Below are 13,720 nucleotides of genomic sequence, written 5' to 3'. Positions count from 1 at the left end.
TTATGTTAAATACTCAGTTTTTGGTATATTTACATCTCACCTTCAATGATAAATGTGCACATTTATTTCTGAGATTTTATAGCATGTGTAATGTAAATTAAATTGTTGTCGTTAAATGAGTGCATTTATTGATAAAAATGAAGTGTTAATACGGACATTTATCTTTTTCTGGTATTTTTTCATCTTCATTCATTTATATCTTTTATTATCGATTCTTTTTCTACAGTCCTTTCGTGTCGACAACGAAAAGAGAAAATCATAGTTTTATAGTTAAACTCATCTTCACTTGTCCTACGAATAGAAATGTCCAAGTATAATCTGCCATAATATTAGAATCCATCACTAAATTTGCAATCGAATGTTCTATCTTCCCATTAGTTTTCGTTTAAGATCACTTCGTATACAGTATAATTATTATGATGGCTGCATTATAACAGTACAAAATTATTTCTCTTTTAAATCTTTACTTGTACATTTTCACATAAAATATCTTTCATTGAAAAGACTGCATTGTACAAAGAATATAAAGACGGTAATTATACAAAGAAAAAGATACTCTGTTTCAACGTGATTTTCTGAGCATCGTTACGAACTGTTTTGACCTTTTCACACCTTTTTATTCGAATCCCGTGTCTCCGGCGGGATTTTATTGCTCTCCAGTATAGACTAGAGAGGAAAGCCGAAGAAGTAAGCGAAGCCGTACAATCCACAAACGAACGAACAGTTCCTCTCCTCGTTTCTCCTGCGGGGCGGAATGGACGAGATGGAGAATGGGGAAGGGGGCGGGACGGGGGCGGTAGGAGAGAAACGGGGAAACGTGGGTGGAAGCGAGAGCGAGAGCCAGACGTATTAATTAAACGACTCATTTTCATCGCACGACAAAAACGTTGGTTTAACGCCCATCGCGGACTAATGCGTCGCCCCACTGCAGCTTCTACGTACCTTGCTGGAACTCTGGTAGCCACGGTCGTGTTCACATCCAACTCTGCTTTCCGTGTCGTGGCAAATTCGCCAATCGGACGCGAGTGTACGCCTTCGTAATATCGAGCAACGCCCTTTTCGAATCCCCACTTGGGGCTCCACTTGATGTTAGTACCGTCGACGGCGGAGTCGCTCTGGCGGTGGAAGTCCTAGTGGGGTGTCGACTGGTTGGGTTGCTCTACCGGACCGTGGTCCCCCACTACGGTGGGGCAAGCGCCTCGTTTAGCCTGTAATTTGCTCAAACACTAGCAAGCGCTCGTGCCAGGAACATCCGTCAGAGCTGGCGCTCGGTGTTAGCTCTCGTAACCGAGAGCTGAATTTCACAGGACGCAGCGCGACGTGTGCCCGCTTTTGACGTTGTACTCAAGACGTCCTTCCTCGTCCCGTTTCTCGTCGAGAATCCAGTCCGTGTCGCGAGCAGGTCGATGGAGAGTGTCGAACGTGACGTACGAGTGAGTGCCGTGAGACTCCAGCCAGTGCGACGACGTTCGTGATTACGACGGGATTACGTCAGTTGAGTTACGTTGGTGGGTGATTTGGCGACACCGGCGGGACGACGAGTATGTATCTGTCGTATGTTAGTGATGCGTGAACAAGAGGCCGGGACTTAATTGTCCGTCGCCGAGTGACAACTGGTATAGATTTAACGGAATAACGGACATCGTTGATGATCATTTGCAGATTGAGAAAAAACAATTAATATTCTAAGAAAGAAACAATTGAGAAATCGAAAATATTTTGGGAACTGTGTGAAGAGATACAGACTTTGAAGAAGTGAATCTTCTGGTGGGGATCGGAGTGTTCCAGTGATAATTTAACAGTGTTTCTAAAAAATCCAGAAGTTTTCTTCGTTATTGCAGATCATTCGATTGATTCGAGGAAGGCGGCTTGGAGGCGGCCGCGATGATGCGGCGAACTTAATCCCAACGATTCAGCGTTCACAGATTCGTTGGTTCTGTCAAAGTGGGTTGTCCACCTGGGAAGCGTACGATAATCGTACGATGATGCCGCTCGCGCCGACGCCAATCGTCCCGGTGCCATCTAAGCCGAAAATCGGCTTTAGCATCGACTCGATCGTCGGCGGCGGGCAAGGAGGCCGCGAGGCGGATCGTCTGGATCGCCTGGAGCGAGTCGAAATCGATGGCAGTCCGATGGAGATAGTCGAGGGCTCGTCCTCGCCGCGATCGCGCCGGGTCGCCACGAGATCACCCGGTGCTCATTCCGAAGGCTCCGATCGACCCGTTTCTAGGAGTTCCTCTGTAGAATCATATCCGAACTCACGACGGACACCGTCGCACGCCACCGTTGGTAGCGGCGGCGGCGGAGGTCATCATCACCTTCATGGTACCAATCATCACGGTATTCCGCATCATCACAATCTGTCAGCGACACATCTAGACTTTGGTCGAACAACTGTTCACAGCCACAGCGGCGGCTCCACGCCCAACAACAGCCCTAGTCCGCCGCACAGGATACCACACGGGGATTCACCGGTAGGCTCGCATCCTCAACCGCCCCCAGGGGTAGTCAGGCCCAGCCCGAACTACCTCGCGCCACCACCTAGCGCCGCGACGGCTGCGGTCATGGCCGCGGAGCAGCTCAAGTCTTTATATGGACTACCCGCCAGCCATAGTCCCGCGGGACCGCAGACTGGCCAAAATGAATACCACACACAGCAATTGGCTTTAGCTGCCAATTTGGCTGCGGCCCAGCACTTCCAGGCGGCGAATATCGCGGTGGCGCTTCAGGCGCATCACGGTGCGACACCCCATGGACCGCCACATGGGCCTTATCCACACGGTGGGACCCCCGGCGGGCCACATCCGCCTCCTCATCCCCATCAACCGCCTAGAGACAGCTACCCCTTATACCCTTGGTTGCTCTCAAGGCATGGTAGAATTTTTCCACACAGATTTCCTGGAGGTATGCTTCATATTTTCTTTTCGATACAAAAATTGGCTATTATAAAGCCTTGGCCAAAAATATTAGACACTTTATCAATCATTTAAGTTTCAGGGCAAAAATTAATTTACGACATTGACTGTAAATTATGTTTCAAGGATCCTTATTTATAATGCTGGTGATCAGTAGATAATAATGTAGGTAAAAAAATTCCAGGTGAACAAAAAATATAAGTGCCCCTAATATAATACTTTTGACCAAGGCTGTATATGTGCAGTTAGGAAATAATTCAGCGCAATTTAAGTTTTTTTTCTACAATAACCTTTAACATCCTTTAATGTTTTGAGATTTAACGGGTATTATATGGTAAATTTATGCAATCTAAAAATATTACGGAAAGATGTGACTTATTCTATTTATTTCAGTGACACAATTTAAAAAATGTGATTTTCGAATTATATTACATTACTCACATTATACCTGAATTGTACATGAATGAGTCATGTAAATATTCATCAAAAGTGAATTAACTTAACTTAATAAAAAATCGTTAAAGTTGTCACAACTTAAAAGGATGGATTTTTTAAGATGTGAAACGAAAATGACAAAAGTGATGTGTTAAGAATACGTGCTTTTCACCGATATTGTATGATTCGCCGATAATTTTCTGTCCAAAGTTGAAAAATTATTTTTCCCTTTTTCTGAGAAATTTAATTTTTTGAGTTGTGTCATGTTTTAAATAAGGAAACATTTAATTAAATTTATTCCACGAATGATTGCTATTATTATTACTGCATTAAATTCACATGTAACTAGAATTTATATGCTTGACGTTAGCGAAGGTCAAATGTTATTCGAATGAAAATATTTATTTTGTTTAATATGAAAAAGAATGCTGTTTGTCGATAAATGTTTATATTTGGAAGCTAAGATCATTCAGAGCCAAATGATTTAGAAAACTCACTTGATCTTGGTTTATCAATTATATTTTATCATGTTAAACACGCAATTTAAATTTGTGTTCAAAGATTTCGGCAATGAGAGAGTCTCTATGGACATAATTATATTCACATCAAGTTTATAGTGTAGTAATTTATCTACGTGAAAACCATTCAAGATAGATAAACTATCATTCACATTTCTTATCACAAATCATGCGAGATCGACGCGTAAACATAGAAAATGTAATAATATTTATAAGAAAAGGTTATTTGTCTCGGAGACTATTCTGAAAGTTTAGTATTAGATTTGTTTTTTCTATGGTTGAACTAGTATATACTTTTGGAACTTAAAGTGAAATAGATATATGTTTGGTATTTTTTGCGAAAGCGAAAAGGAATTTCTAGTGCATTCAGAGCAGAAATAAAAAACAGACCTCATGTCAATTCAACAATGTCAAAGAACATTAAAACACATATTTTTTCGAATGTTATCGGATCGTGTCTGATTATGCGCTATAATTATGTTTGAAAACTCATCAATTTCAATCAACAACAATTATATCATCAACAATGCTTTGGTACAAATCGAAATTTTCAAACTGGTTTTATCATAATTTTTATTGAAGGAATATTGTAAACCTTTCTCCCACTTTAGAAATACAAGCTTGTTTTTAAAATTATTTATCGCTGTTGTTTCTGTATTGCAAAGTACAATACAGTATTTGTGTATTTCTAATTAATTAATTTAAGGTTAAGTTCGTATTTTGTAGACTTTGTTTTTCTCAGTGGAATAGTTTTGTACTGTTCCATATTTAACATTCTTATACGTATTCTACAATAAGCCGTTATTTAAGCTTTAAATCTTACAGTTAAGTTGTAAGAAATTGACTAGTCACAATCGAATGTGAGAAGAATAATCGATTCTGATTGGCCAATTTCTTACGGCTCTTAATTTAAGCTTAGGTAACAGCTTATTATAGAAGACCCATTAGAATTATCTGTGAGGTAGTAAGTTCGGGAATTGAATCCTTTTGTTTGATAGGTGATTTTTCTAGCATTGTTGGCTGTTCAATATTTTCATATTGCTTATTTGCTACTACAGCGGCACAACTCAGAAAATAAAGTTTGTCAGAAAATAAATTTCAATGTTTTGAATCATTAAAATTTTGTAATCTTGATTATGAAATGCAATTTTGGTGTAATAACTGTTTGCAGAGGAATAAAAGTGTATTCTTTTTTTTTGTTTCTTTTTGCAAGTAACTAAAAAATGACAATTTTTTTAGTTATGTCATTGTTATATAGTAGCAAATGAGTGATATGTAAATACACCGTTCAACTAACAAAACCAAGTGAAACTCAATTTAAAGATTGTAATCGAGAGATTGCGGTCGCGCATTTCATTTGCAATATTGATAATTATCCCTGTACATATAATACAGTTAATTACACCGTTCGCGCATCGCTGCGTTACGCAAGTATTTCGTAATTAAGATTTTGTAATGTTGTTGTTCCCGGTATGGCGTTCCTTATCACGCACCACGCCACGTCAGGCAAAACAAGTGTCATAGTTTTCCCTGCGTCCTAATTAATTTATTTCCTCGAGTTGATATAAGCACCAATCCAATTACGTGCCTATCGCTGTTCATACTATTAATGGGAAACATAGAAGAAATATCGTCGTATCCGAGAATTCTTTCTCTCCCGTTCGGCTCCCCGCAGCTCGACTGTCTCGTTCGCGTGATGCTGAAGCACGCATACACAACTTTATGATAGATGACGCCGCTTATCGGTTACACCGAGATAACGATTTCTGTCGTCTAATATGTATTATTGAACAATCTGAGGTACCACGAAGAGATATTTAATGTTTATGACACGAAAGAAAGCGGCAGTACCAGGATATCAATTTGAGTCTCAATAAAGGTTCGCTAGAAGGACAATAATAGATAGTAATCGACGTCATCTCTTCGTGACCATTTGATAAATATTCAATTATCTCATTTATTAATTAAACGACATCTATTGCCGGCAGATAATGAATTAGTCAATTATTTTCGATACAAATATTTAAAAATTAATCAATTATGGATTCTTATTTTAAAGTAAGCACATGATAAGAACGGTTTTACTGAAGTATAAAAATTTAGCAATTATAGATCTGAAAATAATTTTATTAAACTATTAAAAAAATTTGTAAAACGTTCAAGCTGGTTATTAGAATATCGAAATTTTTTTGCAGCATTGCTCGTCATACTTGAGTTTTCTACATAATTATTTTGATTGTGTAACAAAATTATTTTTAGATTTATTGTATTTTTGGATTAGATATGTAGTATATAAATTCACACTGAATTATTTAAGTACTAAAAATCCAGCTTGACCATTTAGGAACTTTTTTTCCGATTTCTTGTGTATTCACATTTTTACGGTCTCAAAAAAGATATATTGTGTTTAGTATTATTATATTTAGTTAAATTATAAAATTTTTTTTCAACAAAATCGTTTTTTCAACAAAATCGTTTTTTCTATCAATCAATTTTGATTATGAGTTATTAGTTCTGGATTTTAAAGGAAGTATTTATTTCAATGTCATTTGCAAATTATGGATTAATTTTATTCTTGTTTTGAAAAGGAGTACCAATACCATTTGCGTCGAGGCAGTTTTTGTCGAATCTTTTTCGAAGTTCAAACAGTGAAATAATGTCTGTTTGCACTTCTTATAAATTACTTAAGATACACCGGTCGGCAATCAGACAACACAGGCCTCGTTTAGTGTTACTTATGTGGTTCGCCACAAGAGGCAGGCAAGTTCAAAGAAGACAGAGTGTTCCCGGTAAATAGAGAAGACGATTATCATAAATTTACCGCAATCGGCACGTATACGGGGCGTGCCAGTCGGTTAAGAAATATATCCGCAGAAAGGAAACTAGTTTCTTCGAAGAAAAGCTCCCAATCAGTGCCATATTAACTCTCGTTTCGCACATTTCTTTTTCAAATTTCTCTTTTTCTTGAGTGATAATAGGAAGTAGGTGTAAAAGTGAGAATGCAATGGTAAAAATAATCTTAGATTTCCCGAGTCGAAATTTTAATTCTACTTTCAATTTCTTTTAACCTCAATTAAACCTCATAAACCTGTTTTGATACTTAAACAATCAAATAAGATCTCTTTTAATATTACTTAATCTACAGCTTCTATTTAGAAAACTTCTTTTGAACCTTCTTTTGAAAAAATAGGAAATTTTCTCCGATAACTGCCATTTACAGGCTCAACGTAGGAGTTCAATTCATTAGATTAAAACCTATTATAAATCTCTAGAGTCTACATATGTCCTAATTATAAATCTTTAGAGACTACATACGTCCTAAAACTAATGTCTAAGTTGTAAGCAAAATCGTAAGGCTCGTAATATATTTCCTGTAAGACTTGTAAGAATGTTTAAGTGCTTATACCCCTTTATGTGATATTTTTACAGACAGCTTCTTACTAGCCATAAAATTTATAAGAAATTGTAGATATTTACGAATAATCGTACGTCTTACGATACATACGCATAAAATTAGAATACTAGTCATAAGTTCTTACAAGTTTTACGAGAACACGTTATGAGTCTTACGATTCTCCTTAGAATTGACCCACAAGATTCAAAGTAGAAGTAAAATTTCGATTCGGGTTCTCTTTGCAAATTAATTGGAAAAATGATAATTAGTACATAAACATAAACATTCACCTGATTTAAGTGAAATTCGAAGTATGATTCGAAAGTAATAATAAGAAATGGTGCGTACAAAGAATCATCGTTTTTACTGAACAAAAAAGAGGAACAATAGATTTTTTTGAACAAAAAATAGAAACAATAGATTTTTCTTTTGTTCATACATATGTCCAAATACAATGGTATTGTAAAATATATAAGCGAAACGGAATGTTATGAGTGTTTGACAAACGTGGGCAAGCATTCTAAGTACTAAGAATACTATAGAACGAATGAAAGAGGATCCTGATTTATTCTAGTTCTAGTCAAATCCATTAATTTTTTTATTATTTACAAATTATATTCGGATACTTAAAAAAATATTTTGAAGAAAAGGGAAAAAAATCAATATCGTCAAATAATAGCGAGAAGAATTTAGAAGAATACAAAGATGCATCTAAAAACTTGCAGTTAAATTATGATGACAAAGGCTTGAATTAGAAATCGTAAAGGACTTGGAATAAAAAATTATTTAATAACCATTTCTATTGTCACATAATAACAGACAGTTAAATGGCAACAGTATAATAAAATTAGAAAGTAGTGACAAGAAATTGATCCTTAGATTGTCAGATGGGATAGTATTACAAGAAGAAAGGATAACAAAAGAATTGTGAACTTGTTGAGAATGATTCAGCAGAAAGAAACGTAAAATGGTAAAAGCCGAATCAGATAATTCGGGACATGGTAACTCTACTAAAAGTAACTCTCACTTATCAGCGCTGGATGAGTTAAAAAAATTGAGTACTAAACAATTATAAAGAGTCAATTATCAGGAGAGCGTAGATTAGAGTTAAAAACGTGAAGAAAAGAGAGAGAGAGAGAGAGAGAGAATGTATTATTTATTGAGCGCTCTAGAACAAGTTCTTTGAAATGTTTTGATAATAAGATAAATGATACTTAGATTCAGGATAATGAAAATTAGAAAGTACAAATTCTTTGAAAATTAAGAATATATGATGTGTGTGTGTTTATATGTGGAGTTGAATATATATAAATAAAGAGAAAGAGAGAGATAATATTACACATTTTATGAATAATGATGACTATAATTACTATTTTGTTTTAATATAACCAATATAATATTTTTAAATTAAATTAATCGAATAAACGCAACGCAAATTGGTTTTTCTTTTTTCTTCAAAGCTCTCATCGAGAAATTCTGCCATATAAAATCTACGCTTTTGGAAACTCTAAGCGACGTTCTTTCAGATATCAATTAAGATATTTCCTCATCGGCTTTTTTGGTTTATAGCGATTATTTATGCTGAAGCGTTGACCCGATAACGCGTACTCAAGGCAGTATTACGTACGATATTGCCGTAATAAATATATCTTCTATATATTAGAAATTGCGCGAGGTCTCGCGCGGCAATCGAGTTTCGATGCAATAAAAACACCGGGACGCACCGCGATGTAGCCGATCGGAGGTCCAGTCACGTAGAAGGGGCAGCCGCTTATCTAGCAATTAGTCGGTATCGGTAATTACCGTTGAGAAGAGCAAGAGGTCCTCCCTCTCCCCGCTATTTTATAGCACACTCGTACGTCCGAATACACGGGTGCTCGATTCATGTACGAATATACGCTCGATCTCGAGCGCGCAACCGTCTCGGTATAAGCGAGTCTTTGATTATTTTCTCTAGCCTATTTCGCCTCAACCCTGCCTGCCAACATCTTTAAAGGCTTTTAATGGTGCAAAGAGAACTTCCTCCTTGCTGAATCTCCTGCCCAGCCACTCTACGTTGACGGACATTACCGCAACGATTAATTGCCCCTTAGCGTTTTTTTTTCATCGCTCGTTTCTACACCGATTTTTAAAACCGATATCGCGAATTAAAATCTTGGCTGTTAGAAAGTAATTCTTATTTTACGCATTGGATATGGAAATAAAATCATGAATTGTACTTAAGAGATTTTTCATCCGCCAACGTAAACATATATTTATTAGTTTAATTTTCCGTTCACGCCGAATAAATATAATTTTATATTAAAAAGAACAATAAAATACTTAATTTATAACGTTGAATTTATAGTATTGTAACTTAGACATTAGCATAGGAATTAATTCACGACAAGTCAATAGTATGGATCCTAGACCCTTGTAATGACATGCGAGGTTATGATTTCGGAGCACATGCTTAATGCCCGTATTCATAGTCAGACCTTGTACTTAAGAATTCCTTAAATTTATCTTTAGATGCTCAGTAGCCAATGAAATAATTCGTAGAGTATCTGAAGATAAATTTAAGGAAGCCTTAAATATAAGACTCGACTATGAATACGGGCATAAGTGTAGTCGAAAATGGAGTAGTTGTAAAGAGAGTTGTTTTTCTGGCCGAATTTTTGCACTCCCAGGAGGAAAGAAAAGGAAGAAGGATGAACTGGTGCAAAAGTTCAGCCAAAAAGAGCAGGTAAAAACTATCGGATTAGTCATTGTTAGAAAAAGAGAGCCATGAGTTACGGTATGAGAAAGTATAGTGAAGGAATGTGCCGATGTCGAATCGAATAGTTCATATACAGGGTGCTTCAGAAATAGTTAGCCAAACTTTAAGAGCATATTCCACTCATTGGATGAAAAAAGTCATATAAATATAGGTTTGGAAACACTTCCTTTCCTAGTTATAAACATTTCTTATTTACGTTGTACGTATTTACGTCGGACGATATACCTCGCTTCGACGTTCAATGAATTGTATTTCTTTTCACCTTCTAAAATAAACAAAAAGTTATTAGATAGGTCTGTATGGAATTGGAATCTTTATTTAAGCATTTAAGAGTGAAGATAGTATTCATCAACATGGCAGCTTATTCTAATATCGAATTGGCAGATATCCACTACATGTATGGGCGAGCTAATGGAAACTGTAGAGAAGCTCATTGTCTCTATCAACAAATCTTTCCTTAAAGACGATCATTTCCGATAATTTCTGTAATGAAAATATACATATAAGTAAATAAAAAATGTTTATAACTTGGAAAGGAAGCGGGTTCCGAACCCATATTTATGTGACTTTTTTTTCATCCTTACAATAGTCGCTTTCCATTTGCACACAAGTGAAACTGAGCCTGAAGTGAGCTGAGTGTTTCATACTCAGATTAATGACATCATTATTTGCTTATTTTGGTAAAAAGTTATCACATGATAACACAGGTTCATATTGTTCATAATCTCACTTTTAAAGTGAGTTTATGAGACTCACTAAAGCACACGGTCTCGATCTTGTGCAGATTGTAAGCAGAAACTCAATTAAATCTCATTTGTCAGAATGCAAAAGGAACGCGCATTCAACTGAGTTATGAAGTCACAAGTAAGAATTATCTGAGAATCGGTGTAAATGGAAAGCAACTATAGAGTGGAATACGCTCTTAAAGTTTGGTCAACTATTTCTGAAGCATCCTGTATAATGTAATTTGAGATGAGTGTTTGAGAAACAGAAAAATTTTTGTATAAGCAACAAAGACTCTTAAATTTTGTTTTTTAAAAAACAAAATTTTTTTCTTGTGCTTTGTGAAATTCGAACTTAGTTGCATATGATATATGATATTTGAGTATTGCCACATTCTGGTGATCGATCGGTTGAATGTGTTTTATAATCTACCGCATTTATATCATAAGCGATTGCAAAAGTTTGGACTTTTTTGCATTGAGGAATAAAGTTGTGATTCGGACACGATAACAATGAAACAGTGATAAATTGACAATTTTAAATCAGCTTTATTTTAAATCTCTACTCATAGAATGATCGAAGTCTTTTATACCGAGAAAAACAATGTTTTTCATAAACGCTCAAAGAGTAACAATTTTTTATCTGATGTAACATGCAATCTCCGTTAATTCGCAGTTCATTTTCAATCTCCGTTTACCCAATCAATCGCTAAATACGGTAGAGAACATTCCGCTATTGACGCCGACAGGTATTACCGTTGCAATTACATCTGAGATTTTCCAGATAACAGGCAGCCTCTCATCCTTGAGAGGTATCTAATCGCCGGCGATGCGAAAACAATGCTATGTTTAACGGCGTGTTTAGAGTCGGCAACGCGATTGCAAATCCCACTTGATAGTGCTTAGCGCTAAACATTGGTTAGGAAAAACTTTTGCAAGTGGGATTTGCATTGCGCATGTTGTATCCTAATGGCGGTCGAAGGAAACGATTCCTCGTTCTTCGTACGAGAAAAGTCTACCAGTCTCTTTCAATTTTTTTCCTTCGTGTGGCTGTTTGCTTTTTCGCATTATTTTGATGGCATTTCCATCCTTTCGCCGGTACTAATCATCACTGACGGCAAATTATGTTCGACGTGTTTTTCCGTGCTCGCTTTTGAAAATTCGACTTGCGGGACGTCTTAATGACTATCCCGCTTAAATAAACGCGGCTGACCACCGCGGCGCGACTCTAATTGCCTGTAATGAAGATCCACAGGCTCAGGAAAGACGCGATTGTGAATACATACGTATTTGCGTGTAACATCTCGCGCTGGTTGCCACACTCACGTTGATATAACGCTTGCAGAAAGTTCATATTAGCGAGAGAGAAGCCATTCCCGATGTAGCTATTCCCGAGATTGATCTCCGAGGCTTATTAAGTAGCTTGCGTTTTTTTTTGTTTTTTTTTTTATGAGAGACACGAAAGACGGGACTGTGGTTATGCTTATAATATGCTACAAGAGAAAAAAATTGCTTCTGTGGTGGAGAAACGTTCGCGGAAAGGATCGATGCGTGTGTATCTGGATCTGTCATTATGGCTAACAGTGTTGTGCAATTTAGCTCCCATGCAAATGTGGATAATTGAAATGATATATATATGGCATTAATACACTGAGAAACGGTAATTGAGTGAGTATGATGGAAAATTTCAGGCGAACGTTTCATCCAATTCGCGCGAATAATATATTTTATAAATACTAAAAGGCGTCATTGCACTCATAACATTGGTAAATATGGTAAATATGGAAATTAACGATTCATATTTTATAATGAAAAAGATGTAAAAAGATAATAAGGATAAAGTGTATATAAGGATAAAATATTTCGGAAAATATTACTGTATCCCATAAGTATTCGACATTTGACAAAAATGCGATCCGTTCTCGACTTTGATAGATATGATCTTTTTCTTTATACCTTGGAAAGCAAATAAATGGAGATTATGACATTTAGATATTATCTTGAGAAATGAATCGATTATCACGTTTTCAATATACAGAAAAACACTGTATATTATGTTTATATCGTAAAATTATATAACATTTATTTTCTGCATATAATAAGTAACATGTCTATAAAGCATTATGCATAATTATGTCTGAAATTGATAATGAATATTTTTTTTACATTGTGTGATAATTTTACGTTGTAAAAAATTTTGAAATTGCATTTTTTTAAGTTTATTGACTGGGTTCATTCGAATCTATTAACCTTGATTGATGTTTGGTTCTAAAATGCTCTTTGCTCGTAAAAAAAAATAGATAAACTTCGATATAAATGACTTTTTGTATTCGTCAAGCGCATAATATACAAAACATCCGCCTCATTGTCGAAAAGCTATTGACAAGGCAATAACAACTTAATCAATATTAGAAACGCTATTTATCCTTGTAGATCGGGAAGTCTCTGATCGATTATAATGGACATCATAGAATACCTTTGTTCCCTTTTCGTAAATGTTTTTCCTTCGCATTTCTCTTTGTATGAGGAATTCGTCAAGGTTTAATTTCTTTTTAGAAAGGGATACTATTATTCGATTGTCGAGAAACTGTATCGAATCGTTGCCTTTGGCAAGGACACGTCTCGTTCGATCATTTCATCAATCGGAGCAACGCTTGGTCGATCAATATTATTGTAATCAATTTTTAGTCGTTTGGAACGAGAGTATTCTAAACGGCGTTATTTAGTTAGTTATACCGAACATGTGTGTTGTATATACAGGGTGTTTCCAAATTAAATGGCAAAACTTCGGGAGCGTGTAGAGGAGTAAAAAACTAAGAAAAAAAGTCCTATAGACATATGCTCGTTTTTGCTCCGTTTCAGAGAAATCGAAAAAAAATGTTTACATTTCTTGCCATATCTAGCACCGACATATTTGATTACATTTTCCACTTTCTGTTATGAATTTGTCAGTCGCTCTTTGAAAGCCTTTAACAGTA

At 36.0% G+C, this 13,720-nt stretch overlaps 1 protein-coding gene across 2 annotated transcripts in view; it reads left to right on the top strand.

The window, feature by feature from the left end:
• Positions 1-754: 754 nt before the first annotated feature.
• LOC108730929 (homeotic protein empty spiracles) overlaps positions 755-13,720 on the top strand; it is a 50,857-nt gene continuing 37,891 nt past the window's right edge. Inside the window, exons 1-4 of one of the 2 annotated variants that reach the window (XM_018460904.1) lie at positions 755-846; positions 932-1,210; positions 1,865-2,902; positions 11,406-11,554. In XM_018460904.1, coding sequence (XP_018316406.1) covers positions 755-846; positions 932-1,210; positions 1,865-2,902; positions 11,406-11,554 — 1,558 coding nt within the window. Of the gene's footprint in view, positions 847-931; positions 1,211-1,864; positions 2,905-11,405; positions 11,555-13,720 lie in introns of those variants that run through there. The other variant, XM_018460905.1, reaches the window with a different exon arrangement.

This window comes from Mycetomoellerius zeteki, unplaced genomic scaffold (genome assembly GCF_001594055.1).
Source record: "Mycetomoellerius zeteki isolate Tzet28-1 unplaced genomic scaffold, Tzet1.0 scaffold98, whole genome shotgun sequence".
In the NCBI taxonomy this organism is placed as follows: Eukaryota; Metazoa; Arthropoda; class Insecta; order Hymenoptera; family Formicidae; genus Mycetomoellerius; species Mycetomoellerius zeteki.
This window is presented reverse-complemented; position numbering and strand designations above follow the sequence as displayed.